This window comes from Oenanthe melanoleuca, chromosome Z (genome assembly GCF_029582105.1).
Source record: "Oenanthe melanoleuca isolate GR-GAL-2019-014 chromosome Z, OMel1.0, whole genome shotgun sequence".
Lineage (NCBI taxonomy): Eukaryota > Metazoa > Chordata > Aves > Passeriformes > Muscicapidae > Oenanthe > Oenanthe melanoleuca.
Window position 1 is genome coordinate 53,217,087 of NC_079362.1, and position 22,005 is coordinate 53,239,091.

The 22,005-nt window shown below is 38.2% G+C and overlaps 2 protein-coding genes across 2 annotated transcripts in view; both read left to right on the top strand.

Annotated features, from left to right (window-relative positions):
• The window catches only part of IQGAP2 (IQ motif containing GTPase activating protein 2), a 123,074-nt gene extending 113,592 nt beyond the window's left edge, over positions 1 to 9,482 (top strand). The window contains 8 exon segments of the mRNA XM_056514751.1: positions 1,224 to 1,326; positions 2,212 to 2,353; positions 4,078 to 4,165; positions 4,838 to 5,050; positions 5,893 to 6,053; positions 6,878 to 7,021; positions 7,969 to 8,077; positions 8,545 to 9,482. Coding sequence (XP_056370726.1) covers positions 1,224 to 1,326; positions 2,212 to 2,353; positions 4,078 to 4,165; positions 4,838 to 5,050; positions 5,893 to 6,053; positions 6,878 to 7,021; positions 7,969 to 8,077; positions 8,545 to 8,658 — 1,074 coding nt within the window. The 3' untranslated portion in view covers positions 8,659 to 9,482.
• Positions 9,483 to 13,178: 3,696 nt separating this feature from the next.
• F2R (coagulation factor II thrombin receptor) lies at positions 13,179 to 21,317 on the top strand. Its single transcript, XM_056514752.1, has 2 exons — positions 13,179 to 13,526; positions 19,354 to 21,317. The coding sequence occupies exons 1-2, from the start codon at positions 13,466 to 13,468 to the stop codon at positions 20,556 to 20,558; spliced, it is 1,266 nt and encodes a 421-aa protein (XP_056370727.1). The 5' UTR covers positions 13,179 to 13,465; the 3' UTR covers positions 20,559 to 21,317.
• Positions 21,318 to 22,005: the final 688 nt, after the last annotated feature.

A 22,005-nucleotide genomic window follows, 5' to 3' on the forward strand; every position in this document is an offset into this window, starting at 1 on the left:
AAGCTGAGTATTAGATCTTTTTTCCCTAGAGAAAATGCAAATGCTGCTTTCCTGCAAAAGCATCTTGAATAATAATTGGTATGTAACATTTTCTGATGGAGGGAAAGAGCAATTATGTTCCAGTCTCATGTGACATTTCTAACTTTAAAACCATTTTCTGTCCTGGGTAAGAAAGTGAAAGCAGTTTGAAGGAGAGCCTTTGGGAATAGAAATTGTATACTGTGGCTCTGGCATTCTTCACATGACTTGTTGGAAGCAGATGCAAACATCTGATTTAGAAAAACTGGCGCTGTGGTATCATGCCTGTTCTTGCTGTGGGTGAAGAACAGAATAACAGCAATCTGAAGTATGACTTAATGGGGTGTAAGTTAAATGTTTACCACATGTTCCTCCTAAAACTGAGGTATTACTCTCTTTTTCCTGGCTTGCAACATGTCCCCTGTGTGTCCCCCCGCCCAAGTCAAGAAAAACCCCCACGACAACATTCCCCTGTCAAAAAAAAAGCCCACAAACACCACAAAGAATCTCTCGCAAATACTGCCAGATACACTGTGGAAAAGGTAGAACTCACAGCAGGCCACACTGTAAGTCAGTTTTATTCGAGTGAACTAAATCTGCTAAAAACAAACTGGTTTGTCTTTGTGCCTGTTCTTGCCTGTAATGACCAGAAAATATATGTGAGCATTATTCCTGATCAAATACTCCTTTTAGTGAGTCTAATGACTGACATAACATGTCTGTTAGGTGCAGTGGGTGCTGCAGAGCTGGTTCCTCACTTAGGGAATACAGTCCTTTCTGAAAGGTATCACTGACACCGTTGTAAGCTACTGGAATGGATATACAGAAAATTCTATGGATCACCAACACTGTCTTTATTCCTTTGAGAGTTAAGGATGCAGGACCAAAATGCTCTGCTTGGGATTATAATCCTTTATTCTGTGATGACTAGGACTTTATTAGTCCTAATTGCAAATCTTCTGCTCAGCCGTGACATTTAGCACCCAGAGACAATTGCTGGAGGAGCAAGACATGATCTTTTACAGCAAGCCAACTCTAAACTCTAGCCCAGAATCCAGGCTGCTTCCTGGCCTTGGGAAGGTCCTCCAAATCCTGATCATGCTAGGTCTGTGTCTTTCAACATTTAGTTTCCAGATTTATTTTCATGTGTAACGATACCAGAAAAGCTTTTACTGGATGATGATTTAATTCGCATTTGTTTATAGCTGCTTTTGGAACACCAGGATGCCATTGCCCCTGAGACTAATGACCTGCTGAATGAATTGCTGGAAGGTTTGGGACCTGTTCCTGATATAGAATCTTTCCTTGGTATGCTGTTTTTTGTCTTTATGGGCAACTTCATTCTAGGGGCAGAAACAAACAGCGGCTTGACTTAAATACTCTTGTGTCTCTGAGAGCAATAGCTTCTGCTTCTCTGCTTACTATAGAATTCTTTTCCAAACACTTTTTGTAACATTGCACCTTGTATTTGAACCTTTTTCTACCTGCAATACTCACTCTAAAAACTAATGTTTGATTCAAAATCCAAACATTAGTAATATTTCGAATGATCCAGTTGTGCAGATAGGAAACAAGTGATTTTTTTTTTCAACAATCCAGTCTTAAGATTTCCTAGTGTACCTAGGGCAGAAAAGTATATAGAGAATTCTAAAACCAGCCATTGTTTTCTTTTGATACTTAATTATCCAAATAAAAGTCACATTTTAAAAATTATGCACATTTATTAGAAAGTAATATATTTCACATATACTTAACTTGCATTTATTGTAGAAAACTGTTTAGAAAGTAGCTAAGAGTCATAGATAACACCAACATTCAAGTGAATAGCCTGTTGACATAGGTGCTACTCTTCTGTTTCTTCATTATCACTGCATATTAGGATAAAGGATGTTACATAGTTGGTATTACTCTTGGAGAAGATGACATTGGAAGTCTTTTGCACATCAGGAGCCTGAAAAGCAAGGATTGGTGTAATTTCCAAAATGTTGTAACTAGGCTTATAAATAGCTAAGTTATGGTTTTGAGTGTTCAATGTCCAAAAAAAGGCTGCTTCTACATGGAAGGAATAGAGGTGCTATATAATAAACTTAATATTTCTGATTATTTACAGTAATTCATCCAGGTACTTGTTTGCTTCATGTACTGAATTATGGGAAAATTGGAAAACTTGGACTGAAATATGTTTCCTTCTAGGGGAAGGAGCTGTTGATCCCAACGACCCCAACAGGGAAAGCACACTGAATCAACTTGCAAAAACAGAGATTTCACTGTCTCTGACAAGCAAATATGAGTTACGAGAAGGAGAAGATCAGGATCTCAAAAGTCTGATGATAAAGTAAGTTTTGCTCAAACACTTATATTGTGACAATGAATTTTGTTTGTTTGTTTGTTTTTAAACATTGCTTTTTAAGCATGTGCCCTGCCTAAGTGCATTTCTGAGGTGCTGAGTGCATTCAGTTTTCAAAAGCCAGTTTGTGTTCAGTGCCATTCAAACTTTTCCAGAAGCCAGGAGAACTGTCAGTTTTTCCAGAAAAATAAATATATTGCCATCTGTGTTTTGGAGCATCACTGCATCATTATCTAACCTGGGAAGTGCTTTTTCACGAAGCTGTAAAAGCACTCTGCTTTAAAATGCCACAGCCTTGGGAAAGCACAGATGAAAAGCACTCTAGACTTGTAAGGGTCAGACAGTATTACCATGTCCCTTCCTCCCCCTCAAAAATAAACACTTTCCTGATATACTGTCATTAGCCATTTGAAAAGAATGTAACTGTTACTTCAGCATGAATAGTGCATGCTGCATGTTTTCATCTAGGAAAGAAAATTATGTTTATCCTGTCTGGTGAACAAATTTAAAAATGGCTACAGAGATACTCTGCCGTACAGGTCTACTTTATAGTAAAAATTAGTTATATAACAGCACTCAGTTCCACATTATTGTCAACCATCTTCTGAAGTTATTTCAAGCTATCCAGAAAAGGGATTGGCCTACTTAAGGTCCTAGTATCATCTGAGTAAGGGGGAGAACAGGATGCTCCTCTTCTCTATTACCATGCTTATTATATGTACCCCACATGTGTGAAGGCAGAAGTTCACATTAAAGGGAAAGACAGCACCAATAAGTAGGTGGGCAATAACTAGGAGGGAAGACATGGGATGTAATTCAAATCTGATCTGTTCAGCTGTTTGGGTTTTTTTAAATCAGAAATAAGTATTCTGGATTTTTTCCATGGCATGAAGTTTTACGTCTGAAGAAGCAACTGTACCTAGGTAGACTATCACTTTAAACCATTGGGTTTTATCACAGAAATTTTGACAATATTTAGACGTTTTCCTTGGAAACATAAGCTGCATCTTTAATTTTCTGTTAATTGTTAAGAATAATGAGCTATTTCAGTAATCCTGTCCTCTAAGTTAATAGAATTCTGTAGCAGGATGTTCTTGGAAGTATTATGAACGAATAGGCAGCAGGAATGAGATAAATTCTTACCAAGAAAAGAACTGGTTAACATATCAGGGTGTAGCAGCTTCCCTTTTTTAGCTAGGAAATGCTTCTTGTCTGTTGTTGCTAGAGAAATATCTGTCTTTAAGTGGTTTGCGTAAATGCACTCCAGCAAATGTAAAGTTCCTTCAGAGTTCATCAGTTCTGAGTGCATTTCCACTTTATTCATTAAATATGACCCTTAATGGAATGATGAGTAGCTCAGGCTTTTCAAACATTATATTTCTGTCTGCTGTTTTGTCACGATGCCAATTAAAATCCACATGTGAGTTGTTGCCTGTATTTTTATTAACAGTAACTGTTTTACTGTGATAGTTGGTTATCTGTTTTATAAAATGAATGGAGAGATGCTTACATCTATTTCTCTATTCAGACTGTGTAGAAACCAGATACTCAATGTTATTAAGGGAAGCTGTGAAACATAGAAAGGTAGAAAGCAAATTTTACCAAGAATCCATAATAAAGGGGGAGTTTGGTATTTTTATGGTTGAAGAAATGCCATGTACAAGTGATCCAGTGATAACTGTTTTGTAATATCCATATATCCTTTTCAAAAGGACCAAAAGACTCATAGTGGATGTGATACGAACACAACCAGGGGATACACTCTTAGAAATATTAGAAACACCAGCCACTGCACAACAGGTAAGTGTTGCACTATGCCTGACTAGGGAGGGAAGTATTTCATTACAGCTATTTGAAGGCCTTAACTAGAATATATTTTCTTTACATTTTTTGTAAACATGATCTTTTTTCTCCTATATAGTACAAACAAATAGCCTGACATGAATGTTTCTATTCTTTTTTTTCCCCCCTCCCCATTAAATTCAGTATTGTAATTCAAGTTCCCTGACCTTTTAGTTTATTTGCTTAAAATATACAAGCAAATCTCAGGAAACTACTGCTATCCTTAGTATGGGAATCGAGTGGGAAGAGCTCACAGTTGAAGTCTTTCCTGTAGAATCTGACACACAAAACTGCATTTTAATAATGTGCAGATTTTAGTTAACCTCAGTGTGTACATATGTAGGAAACACCTGTGAGATCTGGACAGTCTTCCCACAAGCTGATGAAGTCATTGGGCCTGGCTGAATTTGACATTTTGGTTAATTCAAATGTATGTCTAGGTGTTGTCACTATGTACCTAAGGTATGTCCAAAGGCACAGTAAATGAAGTACTTTGACACCAAGTGGTAAAAGGACATAAAGCCTGCAACCTGATTCTTGATAATCTCCTTTGAGAATTCAATGTACTTTAACACTTAACAGTTATCAAAATCTGGAAAATAATTATTTTGTATGATTTTTTCCCCCCAGGAATCTGAGAACTTGAAACTTGTAGAGAAACGTGCCATCTTAGATTCCAAAACTCCAGAGAAAATGAAGCACAGTCAGTCTAGTTTTGAAGATGGGCAGCTACCAATAGAACAAAAGAAAAGGAAAATTCAGAGAAATCTCCGGACATTGGAACAAGCAGGACTAGTGTCTTCAGCAACAAAGTACCAAGAAATTATAAATGAGATTGCTAAGGTAAACAGAGTGTTTCCCTGTACATATACAGACATTTTTTGGCATCTAGCCTAAATCCATTTCAATTAGAGAAGTAAAATACATCTTTTTCAGGGAATGCTACCCTAAACTACTAAGTATCCACATATGAAGCAAATTCTTTTTGTTTCCTGACAAAATAAGTGGAAGACAGTACACTCCTGCATACTTGTCTGAACTGAATGACATAAAACCGCAACCTTTGTTATCCAAATCTGGCATTGAATTTGATGCTGCTGATGATTTAACTCCTCCCCTAAAATGCTTCAATGTACCTTTGTATATTTTAACAGTAATTGGAATTGCTCAGTGGTGTTTCAAGTAAGAATGGCTGTGGTCTTGGTAAGGTTTCAAAAGACCTAAATCCCCATGAAATATTATCAGATTGGCATTAACACTAATCTGCTGTGGTTGGGCAGGACACAAGAAGAGTAGTGGGCCAATGCAGTGCCCATCCTGACACTGATGAAACACAGGGACTGTTCTCAACAAACCCTATTCCCCATCCCCAGTGCATACTGGCCATAAGAATCTGAGTATATTGAGCTACCTATAGCTCAACAATGACATCTCCCTTATGAGTTCTGGGTCTGTTAGGCCCTGTAGAGCACAGAAAAGTTCAACACCACTTGTGTATATGAGTAGCAATGTCGTTGCCATGTAAATAAACTGTACTACTACCTACATGTACTGAACTAACAATAGTTTTGTGCTTTCTCTCAGTAATTAAGTCAGATTTTGTAATTGCAAACTGAAATGGTAATGAACTGAGGCTTTCAAAAATTTCAAATTAATAAAACAATTACATTAATAAATTTATTTAGGATATCCGGAATCAAAGAAGATACAGACATCATCGAAAAGCTGAATTGGTGAAACTCCAGCAGACTTTGAATGCACTTAACTCCAAGACAGCATTTTATGAGGAACAAATTAATTATTACAACACCTATATAAAAACTTGCTTGGACAACTTAACAAGAAAGTGAGTTGAGTCTTCCTTTCTTTTCTAATGTCTCTTTTAGTGTGTTTTATCAAGAGGGAGAAGAGGTGTTGTCTGTAGCTTAAAGTTTTGATTCCAACAGATTGGCAATCTACAATGAAGTTGTAAACTGCATCAGCAACTGGAAATTAAAGGCTTGCATTTGTTTAAGACTGCTTTTGAGAAAGAAAAGTTTTCAATATATTTAATTGGTGCCACTTTGCAGATCCATTTGCATGCTTGCAGGCCATTAAGCTTTGGGAAGCAATTATTGATTTCTTCCTTCTTTTAAAAGGTATGGGGTTTGTCTTTAGAATGGAAAAGGGGGAAATAAATGCCTAAATAATTTTTCCTTTCAGGTATAATGCTGCTACTTGGAAGCAGTCCCCCCACCAATGCCACCAAAGTGTTAAAATGAAAACGTTTTACTGACATTAACAGGAATTTTCCTAGTGCACACTTCATTGATCCAAAAAGTAACTCTAATTACAAAGTATTTACTGTTTGTATCACCATAAGTTTACAAATTGCTATTTTAAACTGAGGACTGTGGACTCTTTAGGATTAGAGTTGCATTTCATAATAGATTTGAAAGAAGTGCTAAAAGATGATTCAAACTCATTGGCAAGATGCTTAGATGATTCATTGTGTGCTAAAAATTCCTCTAGCTTCTTTTTGTATGTTTTCTTTTTCTGATATTTTGTTAAATTTTGTTTTTTAAGAAAGAGTGAAAGAAAGTTAAATATGGCTAGAAGAGTAGCTGAAGTGTTAAGGATCTGACAAATACATCAAAAGCAAATACACCAGTTTCCTTGTTCTCTTTTCAGAAATTCACGGAGGTCAATTAAATTAGATGGAAAAGAGGAGGTGAAAGGAAGCAAAAAACTGAAACAGACCTCACTAAAGTACACAGCTGCAAGACTTCATGAAAAAGGTGTCATCCTAGAAATTGAAGATCTTCAAACCAATCAGTAAGTGCAGTACTAACCAATTCCAAGCATTTTCTAATCAACAGTTTCTGAAGGATGGAGAAGGATGATACAGTCTAATTGTCATAATTAATTTTGTACCTTGCTCTGTGATTACCTTGGGAAAATATTTTCACAAGCCAGCCCTAGCACCATCTTACATGGACAATTTTGGCAGCAGACTCACTACTGATGACCACCTTTTTAATTTTTAATTATTGATGATCACCTTTTTATTTTCTTTTCATATATTGACCAGTCACATTCAAATAGCTTAGTAAACCCAGGTTTACTGCTCTTCCTCACTATGGCAGGATGAATGGATGTGTATTTTTTGTATTCTTCCATTTTGAGGCTGTGGTAGTGCAAGTCTTCCATTCTTTGCACCTTCCATCCATCTTCTGCATGGAAAAGTTTTTTCCAGGTTTTTTTTTTTCTTTTTTTCTTTTTTTTTTTTTTTTTCTCCAAGTTGATTAATCAGGTAGAGGAAGCTACATGAGGCAAGTATGTACCTGCAAGGAGATGACTGGGCATGGCAGAAGGAAAATCTGGCTGTCCCCTTTCTATACACTGGATGTTTGACCCAATTTGTTCACTGAACTTCCCAAAGCCTTTTTTCCTTTTTTTTGTATGTGTGTTTTGTTTTGTTGAGTTTTTTGTTTGTTGGTTTGGCTTTGGTTGGTACGTTGGTGGTTTTTTATTTGGTTGGTTTTTTTGGGGGGTTTTTTTCTCCAATACAAAAGAGTTCCAAATTTTGTTTTTCATACTACCAGTTCACCAAAGAAGACACTGCATGGAGTGCAGTGCAGGGAGGGATTGAGTGATTCTTTTGACACCAACAACGCTGCTTGTTGTCAAAGTTATTCTGTGTTGTGCAGGCTTTTTCCCCAAAACTGTGGGTTATATGAAACTGCACAGCCTATGTATTCAATTACCTTTCTTGTTTCAAGGTTTAAGAACGTCATGTTTGATATCACACCTGGAGAAGAAGTGGGTGACTTCGAAATCAAAGCAAAATTTTTAGGAGTTGAGATGGAAAAAGTGCAGCTCCATTTCCAGGTTTGAATTTTGTTACTTTGCTATATAGCTGCTGTTGCATCTCCTGTAACTACAAACTTTTCCAGTATTTTTTTCACATGTATGCATGAATCAGTCAATCAATATAGAGCAGCAGCTCATGTACAGAATAATAGATAACTTCTGCAGGATGCTGGACATGGGCATTGAATTAATGCTTATATTGGGGCAAATACATGGAATCAACCACCACATTAGTTCAGTGGCAAGCAGAAAATATTAAAAGAAAATGGAAATACACAGAAAAAAGTATTTCTTCCGGTTTGCTGTTACTGACTATCTGCAGCTTAGGATCTAGAGGATGCATAATGTTTTCTGTGTGTATCCCAATAGTTGCTTACAATTGCTTAAGTTTTGAAGAACCTGGAGTTGGTAATGTTTATCACAACTTATCACTGTAAGGGTATGGATTTAGACAGACACTAATGATTTTTTTTTACTCATTTCAGGATTTGCTTCAGATGCAGTATGAAGGTGTGGCTGTAATGAAAATGTTTGATAAAGCTATAGTGAATGTGAATTTGCTCATATTCTTGTTGAATAAGAAGTTCTATGGAAAATGAGTACTTTCAGATATCATGGACTTCATCAATCAGAGGGAAGTCTATTCAGTATTTTTTTGCTTATAAACATTTGAAGTTTGTCATTGGATGCTTGTTAACTTTTAAAAACACACCCTAAAACACCAAATGTTCAGAGGAATGTACGCAGTGCCTTTTCAGCATTGATAAAAAAACAGAAAACCAAGAATCAATGCATTTAAACAGTTCCAGATTTCATTGGTGTTGGTACTTTCAAATCAAAATACTCTTTAGGACACAGAGCTATTGTGTAGATTTTAAGGTAGGCAGAAATTGAATTTAGTTAAATATATAAACCTCTTCCTATTGAAACATTTTAAAATTACCTCAGATATATAATATAGTTGATACTAGACTTTTAAGTATTTACCAAAAGAAAACCTAATTTGTTTTTAAGGGATAGTTTGAGCAAATATTTAGTTACATACTAGGCCTATTTTGTGGCAGTTGTCAATTGCAAACTTATTGTGCAATTCAAAAAATTTTATAGGTAATTGCAAAGTGACAATAACGACTTGCTTCACAAAAATGTATTTTGCGATTCATTCCTACTAAATGCACTACTGCCTCGTGCAAAATGACATTTTCTACTTTCACAGCCTTTGGAGTGGTATTGGGGAAATTCTGAATAGCGAACAGTTGTTCAGTTTGAAGTATTTGAATACCTAAATTGTGCCTGTCTGTCTTTTTTTTTGTTGTTGTTTTGTAAGAAAATAAATGCAATAAAATCAGTATTTAGATTGGGTTTTTAAAATATTCTTTGGAGATTGTTCTATGTAAAATAAACATTACCTAATTAAACTGGCTTGATCTCTATATTTCATTTCAAGGAATTATTAAAGCTGCCATCTAGATGGTAATTGAAAGAACTTCCTTCAGTGTGTTTGTAAAATTGCATGTAATTAAGACTATACTCAGTACTCTTGGGGAAAGCTGCTTGGCAGTGAAGACTTCATGGCCTTTATGCCATTGAATGTGACAATGATTTTGCTTAGGAACTATCACTTATTCCTACAGAGCAAAGGTTTGTGCCACAGGTAATGTGACCAAGAAAAAGATACTTTATTCTCTCACTTTTCTAGTGACAAACACTTCAAAAGATAAGACAGTGAGACAACCTGGAATACATATTAAGTCTGGTAAAGGAATGGAACAGTGTAAAGTCACTGGCAGGTATTGGATTAGAAGCTCAGCTGATATACTAACTGATCTGTGGTGTTACACAAGCTGAAAAATTATTACTTTTGCTAGAGATATTAATTTATGCATGACATTAAGTTTGAACACATGACTACTTTAAAAGAGTTAATATCTCTAATTAAAGGATTAAAAGACTACTACATGATTCCATTTTTCTTCTAGCTGGTTATGTATAAGCCATTTTAACATGAATAAATGCTGCAGTATTGATACCCTGGTTCACTTAAAATAGCTGGATAGAAAAGCCAAAACAGCACTTCACTTTTCCTTCCAAAGAGGAGAAGTGAATTTTACTTGAATATGAATTAAATTCCCAATCTTTTGTTCCCCTTATTATTTGCAACTTGACTAATGGCTATATTTTTAACATGCTCAAGCTAAGCACTAAATCTGCCACAGGTGTGATGTTGCTCCTAAAAACACTCTTAAGGTAATGTGTCAAAAGCCTGGAGTTGTGCTGGTGAGACATGCCAGAGCTCCACAGCCTTTATGGGAGTAACTCACTCCTGGATATGCAATTTTGTGTGATACACTTGAGACATCTAGTACCTGCCTGGTTTTACTGCAAGTAGCACATTCCTCAGTTATTTCCTGGAGTAGGCAAGCTTCGAAAGCTTCTTTGGTCCCCATGTAATGACAGGTGTGAATTGTACAGTCTGTGTGACTGCACACCCCTTTTCCAGCCATTTCCTGGGCTTCCTGCTCTTCCTAGTGCACATCAAAGAGTAATTTCCATTTAATTCCTTTAAATTCCTTTATAAGCTTTTTTTCTTAATTAGCTAGTTTCATTTAGGGCCTTGTCACTGAGCAATAATATGAACCCTGCTGAACAGGACTGACCACAATGTTTCCTACCTACACAGAAGTCTGTCTGTAGTATAATGTACTACACAAATGAGCAAAGTGATTCTGTTATCACCCAGTGCTGCTGACAGCCACTAAGTACAACAAAAAAGAAAGGCTTTTTAAAGGCTACTGTGGGATGCAGCGTGGGGACTTCAACATCATATAGGCCTTGCTGAAACCAGCTTCAATCATGAGATGGTGGTGTGGAAAGACTTGCATTGCTGGTTCAAAATCTGAGAAAAAAAAGCCAGTACACCTGAACAGGCCTGTGCATCAGTTGTCACTACAGGAGAAAATGCATCTTTCCTTCGAAAACTTGCCTGTCTCTCAACTTTGTCCTCCTTAACTGGTGGTAGTGAAGTTAAAACAGGCAATAGTGTTAGTCTGTTAACCCCAGGACTTGCATTTTTCTGTCACATGTCTTTAGAGTTGACTAAGACTGCTTGGCAGCTAACTTAGTTTGTTTTGGAACTTTTTCAAGGGCCTCTTGAAGATACAAAAATATGCACAAAATTTTAGAACAACATCCTTCTGCTTAGGCCAGACAGACGGAACACCAACACAAGCACTAGATTTGTCTGCAGACCTTCTTTAGCTGTCCGCCTTTCTTTTACAGAATATAGGAGTAAAAGAACAACCTTCATTCCCAGAAAATCCAAACACTGACAGCCACATGTGATTTCAAACACAGACACACAAGCCTCTGCCTCCATGACTGATTTCCCTGCCTGAGGTATGTTTCTGTGCTCATCTTTCAGCAGTACCTACCCACCTCTGACACACACCAGGTTAATCTGCATATTGGCAGCAAGAAAGTTCTCCTTCCACAAAAACAGTAATGATGCAGCATCTCACTAGATAAGTGCAGTCTTTTTTGGTAGACTTGGTGTGTTTGACAGGAATGAAGTTTTGTTCCGTAACATACTTCTACCAAAAAAAACCCAAAACTCTTCAAAAGGTGCAAGAAGTAGAATTAAAAACTAAAGCTTCAGAAGTCATGAACTCTTCACCTCTGTTAGAATAAGCTGGTCTTGAGAGGAAGGAGCAAGTTGATTCACAAAATTACAGGATACAATTTAAATTTGGTTTTCATATGCAGGCATAAAATTTAACAAGCATGGCACTTGTTGTATTTATAATAACTAGGTTACAATGATGAAAGGGCATAGGCCTATGACTGTTTCTAATGTCTGTGACCAAAATACTTCCTGGAGGTTCAATGTCAGTTTCTCTTCATATGTTCACAAATGCTTTAATCTAATTTATTCCTCAAGCATTGGCCCACGGGTTAAAGTTTCTTTAAAGGTACAAAAAATACTGGCAATACATGCTTTTTTGAGAACCTGAGTCATTTTTACAATTACCTGTTTTAGTTCAGTTCTATTTTGGGTTTAAAAAGTTATAAGAGTAAACTTTGTGTAGTTTATAGAACTGTGAGACCACAGAAGTGACCAAGAATAGCTTGACTTTCTCTTCCCAGATGAAATAATTATCTCTGATTAAGGTATTTTCTAAACAGATGAATGGTTCAATTAAGTACAAGGCATTTTTTCTAGGTTACCTAGAGCATGTGGTATGATAGAGCTGCAGAAAGGCTGGCCAGCAGTAAAACTTTAATTTATCTCTTGTTCTACAGAAATGGAGTCAGCTTCAACCATGCTATACTAGTAGCAGCACTGTGGGAGGAACACACAGAGACAGAACTTACTGGGAACCAGTACTTAGGATTAGGGAAATTAGTTTTCCATGGTTTTTGGTCACCATTATAAGCAAAGGTCGGTACTTTTGCAGCAATAAAGGCACTTCATACATATAAGCAACTGAAATCCTTCTCTTTTTTTGGTCATACTGCTGTAAACAGAAGGATATACAGTTGAGGCATGGATAGCACATCCTAGCAAGCTGGAGAGGCCCCCACTTTAAAGCTTCTGACTGTCTTACAGGCTTACAAAGCACTTAAACATCAGTGGAATGTTTTTAAAGCAAAGTATCTAAATAATAGCTGCAAAATTACCAAAGTATTTTCCTATGCAACCTTCACGTAGGTTTCGTTTCAACCACCTCTCGATTCATGAGCATCTCCAAAGGAGTGCAGAAGCTTTCCAGTTTGTCCACTGGGGAGTGGCACCACTTTCTCGGGGATTTTGGAACAGCAGACAGGGCTGCAGAGCTGGGCAATGAATCACCTTCGGGCTGCCCTGTGTTTGTAGAGCAGTCATTTTACTGAACACATGCAATACAAGCTTGGACGTCACCTCCTTTATACGAAGTAGATCAACTGTAAGGGGCTTTTCTGAACCAGCGTGATCTTTCAGTCGTGAGTAATGCAGGCATTTCATCTGGCCTTGAAACTGCCCGTGAGGCATTCGGACTGCAAATTTGGCAAACTTATCTCAGATTAATTCCTCGAGCATAACCTTTTGTTCCGGAGCCCCGGACCCGCCCGACCCGCCACCGCTTCCCGGGTCCCGGCCGGGCGCGGGGGCTGCGAGTCCCGGGGGGCGCCGGGGCCGCCCCAGCGCCTTCTCCTCCCCTTCCTTCCCCTCCCCTCCCCTCCCCTCCCCTCCCCTCCCCGAGCCCCCGCGGCAGGAGGAAGTCCCGGTGCGGCTCCCGCCAGCCCCAGCCTCCTGCGGGCTGCGCTCGCCAGCCGCGCTGCCCGCACGGACCGACGGACGGACGGACGGACGGACGGACGGACGGACGGACGGACGGACGGACTGACTGCGGGGAGGAAGGCGCGGCCATGCAGCCCCGGGCGCTGCTGTGCGCCCTGGTGCTGCTGTGCTGCCCGGCGGCCCGGCCAGGTGGGTGCTCCCGGAACGATCCGGGCCACCAGAGAACCGCGTCCTAGCGCTCAGCATCGTGTGCCCGCACGGACCGGCACCGGGGCCCGCTCCGGAGCTCCAGCGCCGAGCTTCCTTGGCTCTTTGTTCATGGCAGCCAGAGAGGCTGCTCTTGGTGGGGAGATGGCCTGGGCTGACGCCGCAGCTGAGGAGGCGGGCGGGCAGTCGCAGGTGGTGGAGGAGCGGACCAGATTGGCGAGACTTGCCGCTGGATTCTCTTAACCTTTCGTTAACAACGCAAGCAGAGGGAGTGCCAGCTGAATTTCTAGGCGAACTTCGGAAGATCAGCCAGCACAAAACAGTTCAGGATATCCACCCCAAGTAGATAGGTTACTTTCGTGGTTATTTCATGTTATTCACTAACAGCAACACGGGTACCCTAACTGGTGAGCCCATGGATCCGTCCAGCTCAGAGCTTGTTAGACGGTGGAGATGCTGAGGTAAGGGATGTGAGAAAAGACATGTGACCTCATACCTTATGGTAGAGGTACAGCAGTACAAAGGATTGTGCATTTAGAGATTAGCACAGGGTTTTTTTGCTATTACTGTTTTGCTTGATTCAGTTTAAGATTTCTTTCAATCAGCTAGTGGTGATAGTGCTGTTATAGAAATAACTTAGATGGCTTGCAGTAAAGTCTCAGGTCCTACATATGTAAAAGGGCTGATGAGATGAGCAGCTAAGAGGAAATTTCAGAGCATAGCATACTTTGATTACTGAGCTGAACTGAAAGGGGATAGAGCTAGTGTTTGTAACTATGCTGGAAGGGAAGCATCAGAGAGGGCAAGTAGTTTTGCTAGACAACTTTTTGGCACAAGGACAAGTGGGAATGAATCTGTTGAAATCATGTTCATTTGGGAAGTCTAAGGAAAATATCTTTTTAAGAAAAGAGGGTGGTGGTGTAAAAGACAAATTATACATGTAAATGATACGAAAAAGATTTCACTGTTGGGTGCTATTCTTCCACTTCATGCACAACAGAACAAAGCCTGATCATCTGAATATGTCTTCTGCTCTTCTTGTGCTCACTCCTATTGTAATAATATAATTTCCCCACTGTCCTAGATAACTTTCCTTGTTTTTACCACAATGTACTTGGTTCCTGTTGCCCATGCACTGTTGTATCCTGAGGTCTGCTCTGGCTTTGACCTGCAGCTTCTCTCCTGCTCTTCCCCCACCCTTCACTGTGCACAGTTACCACATTACTGACCTGTGCTGTTCCTTTGGGCAGATGAAAAAGCACTAGTTTGGCAGTAGGTTGGTGTTAAGTGCTTACAGATTATCTGACCAATTACTGTTTGAAGCTAGCATATGTAATTAAAGAGGTGAGAAAAAAAGAGCAAAAAGGAGAAGACATCCAGTTCCAGAAAAAAAATAGTTCAAGAAAATGTGTTCAGATTGCTAGTGCATCAGTTGTGTAATCTAATAATGAATTCTCTCTAAATGAAGATCTGAACTCGTAAGCAATTCTGGGGTTTTTTCTTTCTTTTTTTTTTTTTTTTTTTTTAATTAAAAGCAAATAACTGTCATCACTCCTACAAGATTGTGTCTTATTTTGCTCATTATTGTGTCTGGCAGGGACTTCACAGTCTGCCTTCACATGCCTAATTTATGGGCCACTGAGTAATTTAAATTCTAGATGCTTATCACTTTGGGTTGTGCAAAGGGGAGGTAAAAGAAACCTATTTGTTATAAGCTAGTATGCAGCTGTCACCACTAATGCCCAGAAATCAGTATTAATTGTTGTCCAGCAGTACGTGGGGAATGTATTTAATTGGCTTGTGTAGAAGCCCGTTCTCCAATCTCTCACATCACAAAGATATCCCTTGGGATATGAAGTCTGCTGGTTTGTTACATCCTGTCCATAGTTAAAAGGCTACAGAAATATTTTTCAAGTTTCTTCTGGAACTCAAGAGTGCTTTTTAAGATTGGTCAAAGCTGTTGCATTTTTGCTCTCTAATTCTTTCACAGAATGGTAATGCAGAGTAGTCCCTTGCATATGAAACTACAGACATGAAAAGAAATTACAACATACCTCTGTATTTAAAAAAAAAAAGTCAGGGTCAGCAGCATATATGTATACTGATTGTGAGATGAACAATATGTAATACTTGATAGAAAATAGCACATTATGGATTGATCAAATTAAACAATCACAAACTTGCTGAGCTTTCTATGTAATTCATCTATGTCCTTGTTGGACAACTGATGAAAAAACACAGGAACTAAAAGAAGACTTCAGGTGACTTGAGTATCTACAGGCAACTGATTCTATGTAATTTTTGCTTTTTGAAGTACTTGTTGGAGGCAAAGGAAAGACTGCTTATCATCCAGTGTCCTGACTACACAGCCCACAAAACGTCAATGCTTTACCCTGCTGTTTCTTTGTTCATAATTTATTTTGGTTACTTTGTTACTTAGTTTACTAATATTGTTCTTTCATACCTGTTTAAATTTTAGAGGGGTTTTGATAGAGCAGTTAGTCTTATTGCTGATATGACAGAGTTACTGTTTGTTATCAACCAAGCTTGACTTCTTCCAGAAAGACTGAATGACAGCCTAGAAAAATAAGATGACCCCTTGAACATTTGTGATCATTATACAAGCTTTACTTCTGTTTTCCTAATAGCTTATTTGAATTATTAAAAAAAAATTAAGCTGTAGTGAAATATGTTTTAGAAAAATGATAACTATAGCTTGAAAACAGCTAGAAAGAATTTTTTCACAGATTCTGGTGTAGTTGTAGCTATCAGTAGTTTCAAAACCTTCTCTGTAGAGCTACTGTGTATTGGCAGTCTTGTACTAACCCTGTCTAAATGCAACGCCTCTTTCCCGCACTGACCTTTTTGTTTGCTATAAAAGTTCATTAAGATCTTTTGTAATAATCTGACATGATTTCACCCTGTTCCCTTCTATGAATAAATCTCTATCTTCAGCTTTTTCATATAAACACTGACACAAAAATACAAAAGGGAGTATCTGTCTTCCTTTCTGTTTCAGAAAGTATGGAGTGCATATTGTTTTTTCCAGAATTACAGACACTGTGTCATACAAGCAGCTTGGCAAAGGATAAGAACTGATACATGGTTGTCAAGCTTTCAAACTAAACTTAGTTTCATCAAGTAAGTTTAAGTCACCATTCTTTATATTATCAAGTGGCACAGAAATAGCAAGTGTGATGCGTCATTACATTTTTCCACAAAGCTAGCTTGCAAGTAGTACCTCATGTCATCTAAGTTCAAGATGGGAACATGAATTGAGAACAGGAGTCAGCGAGGAGGTGATGTTAACAGAATGAAGGTTGAGTTCAACTCTCAACTTAGAAAGCCTCTGCTTATACAAATAACACATACTTTTCACCAAATTGTAGTATTATTCCAGAGAATTTTAACTAAACCTAAATTATTTGTAAATTTTTGTTCTGATTTATTGTAATAAGATTCTATTTTTAGAAATTTTTTGCAATGGAGTAAAAGTGACTTTAAATCCTTTCATCTAATAAACTTGTAAATAAGATTACTCCAAAAATTCAGGATATAATTAAAATTATTAGCAATGTTCAATTGACTGTAAGTAATAGCTGGTAGTCAGTAAAAGGTACCTGTCTCAATCATAGTATTTTTTTCTTGTAGCATACTTCTATACTGTTCTCAGTTAGGAGTTAGTAATGAGAAGTGTATCATATTATCACCCAGGGCATCCACACTAAGAGATTTAACCTCACTCATTAAGGGTCAGTGACTCTGAATTCAAACTCTTAAATTCATGAAACCTGTGTGTACTGAGATACAATAGGTATGGCTGGCAGATTTTTCCTCACTTTTAGTGATGTCTTTACCATGGAGAAGAGCTTCTGGGCATAAGAAATCAGGGGGTAGGGGGGAGATTCATTCAAGTATAGTTACAATCCTCCCAAAAGAGATGAAGACCAGTGGTGTCATTTGTGATATATTTCTATAGCAATGATCATTAAATACAGAAAATCTCCAAACTCTTTGATGTCAGCCACAGGCTGAAGTTAGAGGTGTCATACAAAAGAACTTGTGCTGCAACTTAACTGCCAAACTTGGAGCTGACTCTTTGAGCCATCCAACTGCTTGGACTAAACTTATAAAGAAGTATTATAGATTAAGGCTCTGTTGTTCAGCCTGTTCGTGTTCTCTTTAAAAAGAGAGAATAGACCCTTGTATAAATGTGTTTAGTGCCTTTCTGTGCATCACCAGAGCTCATGTATTTCTGTCATTTCTGCCTCAAACTGCTTCATTCCTACTACAGCCTCTATAACAAGTTCCCGGAGTCTTTTTTTCTAACCGGCAGAAGTTGCAATCTAGTCACTTTGCATATGAAAACTCTTTTCTCAAACACTTCCCTTTTGTCTCTCTGCCCCTAGAATGCTCCTGGACACAGCGTGGCACATAAAGCACAGCCACTCTAAATATAATCACCAAGTTGCCTTACCAGTTCTCTGATCTCCCCCCACATTCAAGTCTGAATTTCACAGAAATCCATCCTGGGTAGGGCCCTTCTCCCACTGATGGTGCACAAAGGGAGGTAACTGGCTGCTTAAAGCTGCAGCTACTCTTCCCTTTGCCATCTGCTTCCTTCAGATGCTTTGATTAAAAAATTTGGTTTCAATTACTATAGAACATATATAGAACAAATAACTGCTTTTAACACGCAGCATCTTACACAGGTGATTCATTATCGCATACTTTCAGCTCACAGATCTGAGCTAAGACACTCTCATTTTTATTTTAAGTGTCTAGGATCCAACAAATGATCAGTTGCACAGCCAAACAAGTGATTGGTTTTTTGAGTAGTTGTAACTTTCTCACTTCTGTCTATCCACAGTACACTTGAATTATTCTATACCAAAGCAGAGTAAGCCAAAACTGAAAATGACAGTCTTACAAAGTATTTCTCCATACAACTTTACTGAAATAATGCCTGAATAGATTTTTTGATTGGTTGGGTTTTTTTCTTTTTTATATTAATAACCCTCTGCCACACATTTAACACTTTATTGTGCTGATTTCCTGGCTTATTACATTGAAAAAGCAGAGATGCCCTGTCCTGACTTTGCTCCCAAACCATGCTGTAGAAGGTCTTGCTGCAGAGGGAACTGTAGGCTTCAGAAGTGCCCCAGGGGTACGCCAGACACATGCTGTCCTGCCCACTGAGGGTTAGGATAAGTAAAACTCGGGAAGTATTCCAGCACAGTCCGTGGCTGCCTCTCTGTTGCAGCAAAAGGCCAATCCACATCTACCTTGAAAATGGCTCTGCCACCTCTCTTGATGGGAGGTTGAGTGAGATGTCTCCAGAGCACACAGAAATATTTCAAAACCACAGTGTTTTAATTGCACTTTCACTTTTTGTGACTTTAGTGACGAGTACTTCTAGTAGGAATTCTGTGAATGACTACTGGTATTTATGCCAGCATCTCATTTCTTACAAAATGCGTGAAGGCTGGCAAATTGTTGTGTTTGTGTTAAAGCTGCCCAAAGAGAGCACAGATTAGACTAGATCCTTAACCATAGCTAGAATCACTATTAATAAAAGCTTTCAGGCTAAGAGATAGGTGGCAAAGGAGGACATCTTACCAAAATTTGTAGTAGGAGGAGCTAAATTAAAATGGCTGACCTGTGGACAACCTGTGCTTTGAATCAGAAGTTGACCTTACTGTTTTGTTTACCTAATGTAATCTTAACTTTCCTTCTTGAAAGATGTTTTTCACTTCCCCATACCATCTAAATACTGCCCTATTAATTTTACTACTTTCTTACTTTCCAGGCTTCCCAAATAACAGCAGCCTCATGATACCAGGCCCCAGAACTTTTTCCATTCGTTCTTCTCTCAGTCCAGAGGCTGATCTTATACCTATTGATGATACTGAAAATTACTTGGAAGTTGGATCAGGAGACACCAATCAGACTGGATCATTCCCACATGGACAGCGAATGATGTCAGTTCAAACAGCAAGATACCTCACTAGTCCATGGCTGACTCGTTTTGTTCCTTCAGTTTACACCCTAGTGCTTGTGCTGAGTCTCCCTCTGAACATTACAGCGATACTTGTGTTTCTGAAAAAGATGAAAATTGAAAAGCCAGCTGTAATATACATGCTGAATTTGGCCCTTGCAGATGTTCTCTTTGTAAGTGTGCTTCCATTTAAGATTGTTTATCACTTTTCTGGAAATGACTGGGTTTTTGGGCCTCACATGTGCCGTTTCATCACTGCTGCCTTCTTCTGCAACATGTACTGCTCAGTAATGCTTATGACCAGCATAAGCTTCGATCGCTTCCTGGCAGTGGTGTACCCCATGCAGTCCTTGGGGTGGCGTACCCTGCCTCGTGCCTCTCTCATCTGCTTCATCATATGGCTTTTAGCAATAGCTGGGGTTATTCCTTTTCTCCTGCGAGAGCAAACAATGGAAATACCCAGGTTAAACATCACTACCTGCCATGATGTGCTGGGAGAATCCGAACTTCAAGACTATTATGTCCACTTCTTCTCTGTCTTCTCTTCCGTGTTTTTCATTGTGCCATTTATAATTTCTACTGTCTGTTACATGTGTATCATTCGCTGTCTTAGTTCTTCCACCATTGTTGCAAAGCAAAACAAGAAGACACGTGCCTTGCTCTTGTGTGTGGCTGTTTTTTCTGTTTTCATTATTTGCTTTGGACCAACAAATATTCTTCTCTTAATTCATTATATTCATTTTTCATTTGACAGCAACTTAGAGTATCTCTACTTCGCGTATCTACTGTGTGTTTCTATCAGCAGCATCAGCTGCTGCATTGACCCCTTTATTTACTACTATGCTTCTTCTCAGTATCAGAGACAATTTTTCAGTCTCTTCAATTGTAAAAAGACTTTTGATCCTAACAGTAGCAACAGCAGCGGCCAGTTGATGTCTACCACTAGTAGCAGAAGGGCTACATTGACTACTAACGTGAATAACAGTGTCTATAGGAAATTACTAGCAATGCACTGACATAACATGTCTCATATTGTTTAATTTTTGCACAGTTGAAAACAAAAAGAAGCCTGTTATATCCAAGAAATGCAAAATCTTAAACCAAGTTGTTGTATGATACATGGCTTTATGGATTCAATATAGTAATACACAATTCAAATTAAAACTCTGTGTGTGTGTGCATAGATATATATAAATATGTATAGTATATGTAAATAAGTTAATGTAGAGGGGAAAAATAATTTCTTAATAATAGTTTTCGAGTGTTTTTCAAATAAACTTTTTTCAGATAAATCCTTTGCATTGTTCCATTTATTGTAGAAATCCCATTTTAATATTTTGAACTGTATCGATCAGGTTGAATAAATTCCTTTATGTGGAATCACTCCATCCACCCAATTGTTCCTGAAAAAAAGTGAAAATATCTTTCCAGGCTTTTTTTTTTCCCCTCCTATATGTCATTATTTCTAGAATTATCTATTAAATTTTCTTAGCATTATTTTGAATCTTAGACACTGAAATTGTTAATGTTTATGTTTTTACATATTTCACTTCAAAACAGTCTGTATGGTTTTTGGAATGTGAGGAACCAAAACCCAGCTATTGTTTGTTGCAGTGTGTGACATGGGAGGTGATTTCCAGCAGCTAGAGCTAGCTTGTTTTTTGTGTTCCTACCATTAGCATATGCTGGGTGTTTTGGTTAGGAATGTAGTATTTTTGACAATTAGTTTCACAAAAATTTGTGAGATTTAGTTTCACAATAAATCAATGGGTCTCCAAAAAATACATTGGAAAAGCTTGATTCATCATCTTGCTAGCAGTTTCCAAATGTGCTTTCTTTCATATGGTTAGTCATCATGCATACATTTAGGACTTGATAATATCCTTTATCCCTGATAGCATGGACATTTTTCACATTTTGCAGTGTGTCCATATCTACTGAAATGGCTGTAGTATTTAGCTAACCAGTAGCTAACTTCATTCTGTGGAGCAGTCTTTTGCTACAAAGAACAGTAAAGCAAAAATAACAGATATTCAGTTTTAGAAACAAGCATGTAGGTAATAGGACTGTATATGAAAATGGAAATCAAATTAAGTAGGAATTTGTTTATAGGATTTGCCACAGAAATCTGCCAAGAAGTACACCAATGGAAAAAGGTGTCTTCAGCACAAGCAATACGAGACCTAATCCTTCTGCATACAGTGTGACAGTGGGAGACTTTCCAACCAGGATCCCTCATTCGTTTGCATCTGTTCCTTAATGGATTTAAGCATGATTAAGTATTGCATTACCAAGGTTTCTCTAGATTTTTGTTCTCAAGGTTTTGCCTTTTTTAAGTACATGAGAGATAAAAATATATGTATATGTAGTTTGCAAGCCTAAAACCCCACAAATGGACATGCTCAAGTTACATTGTCATCTTGTTTAATATCACATTAGGGATGGTCTTGTTTTCCTTGAAAT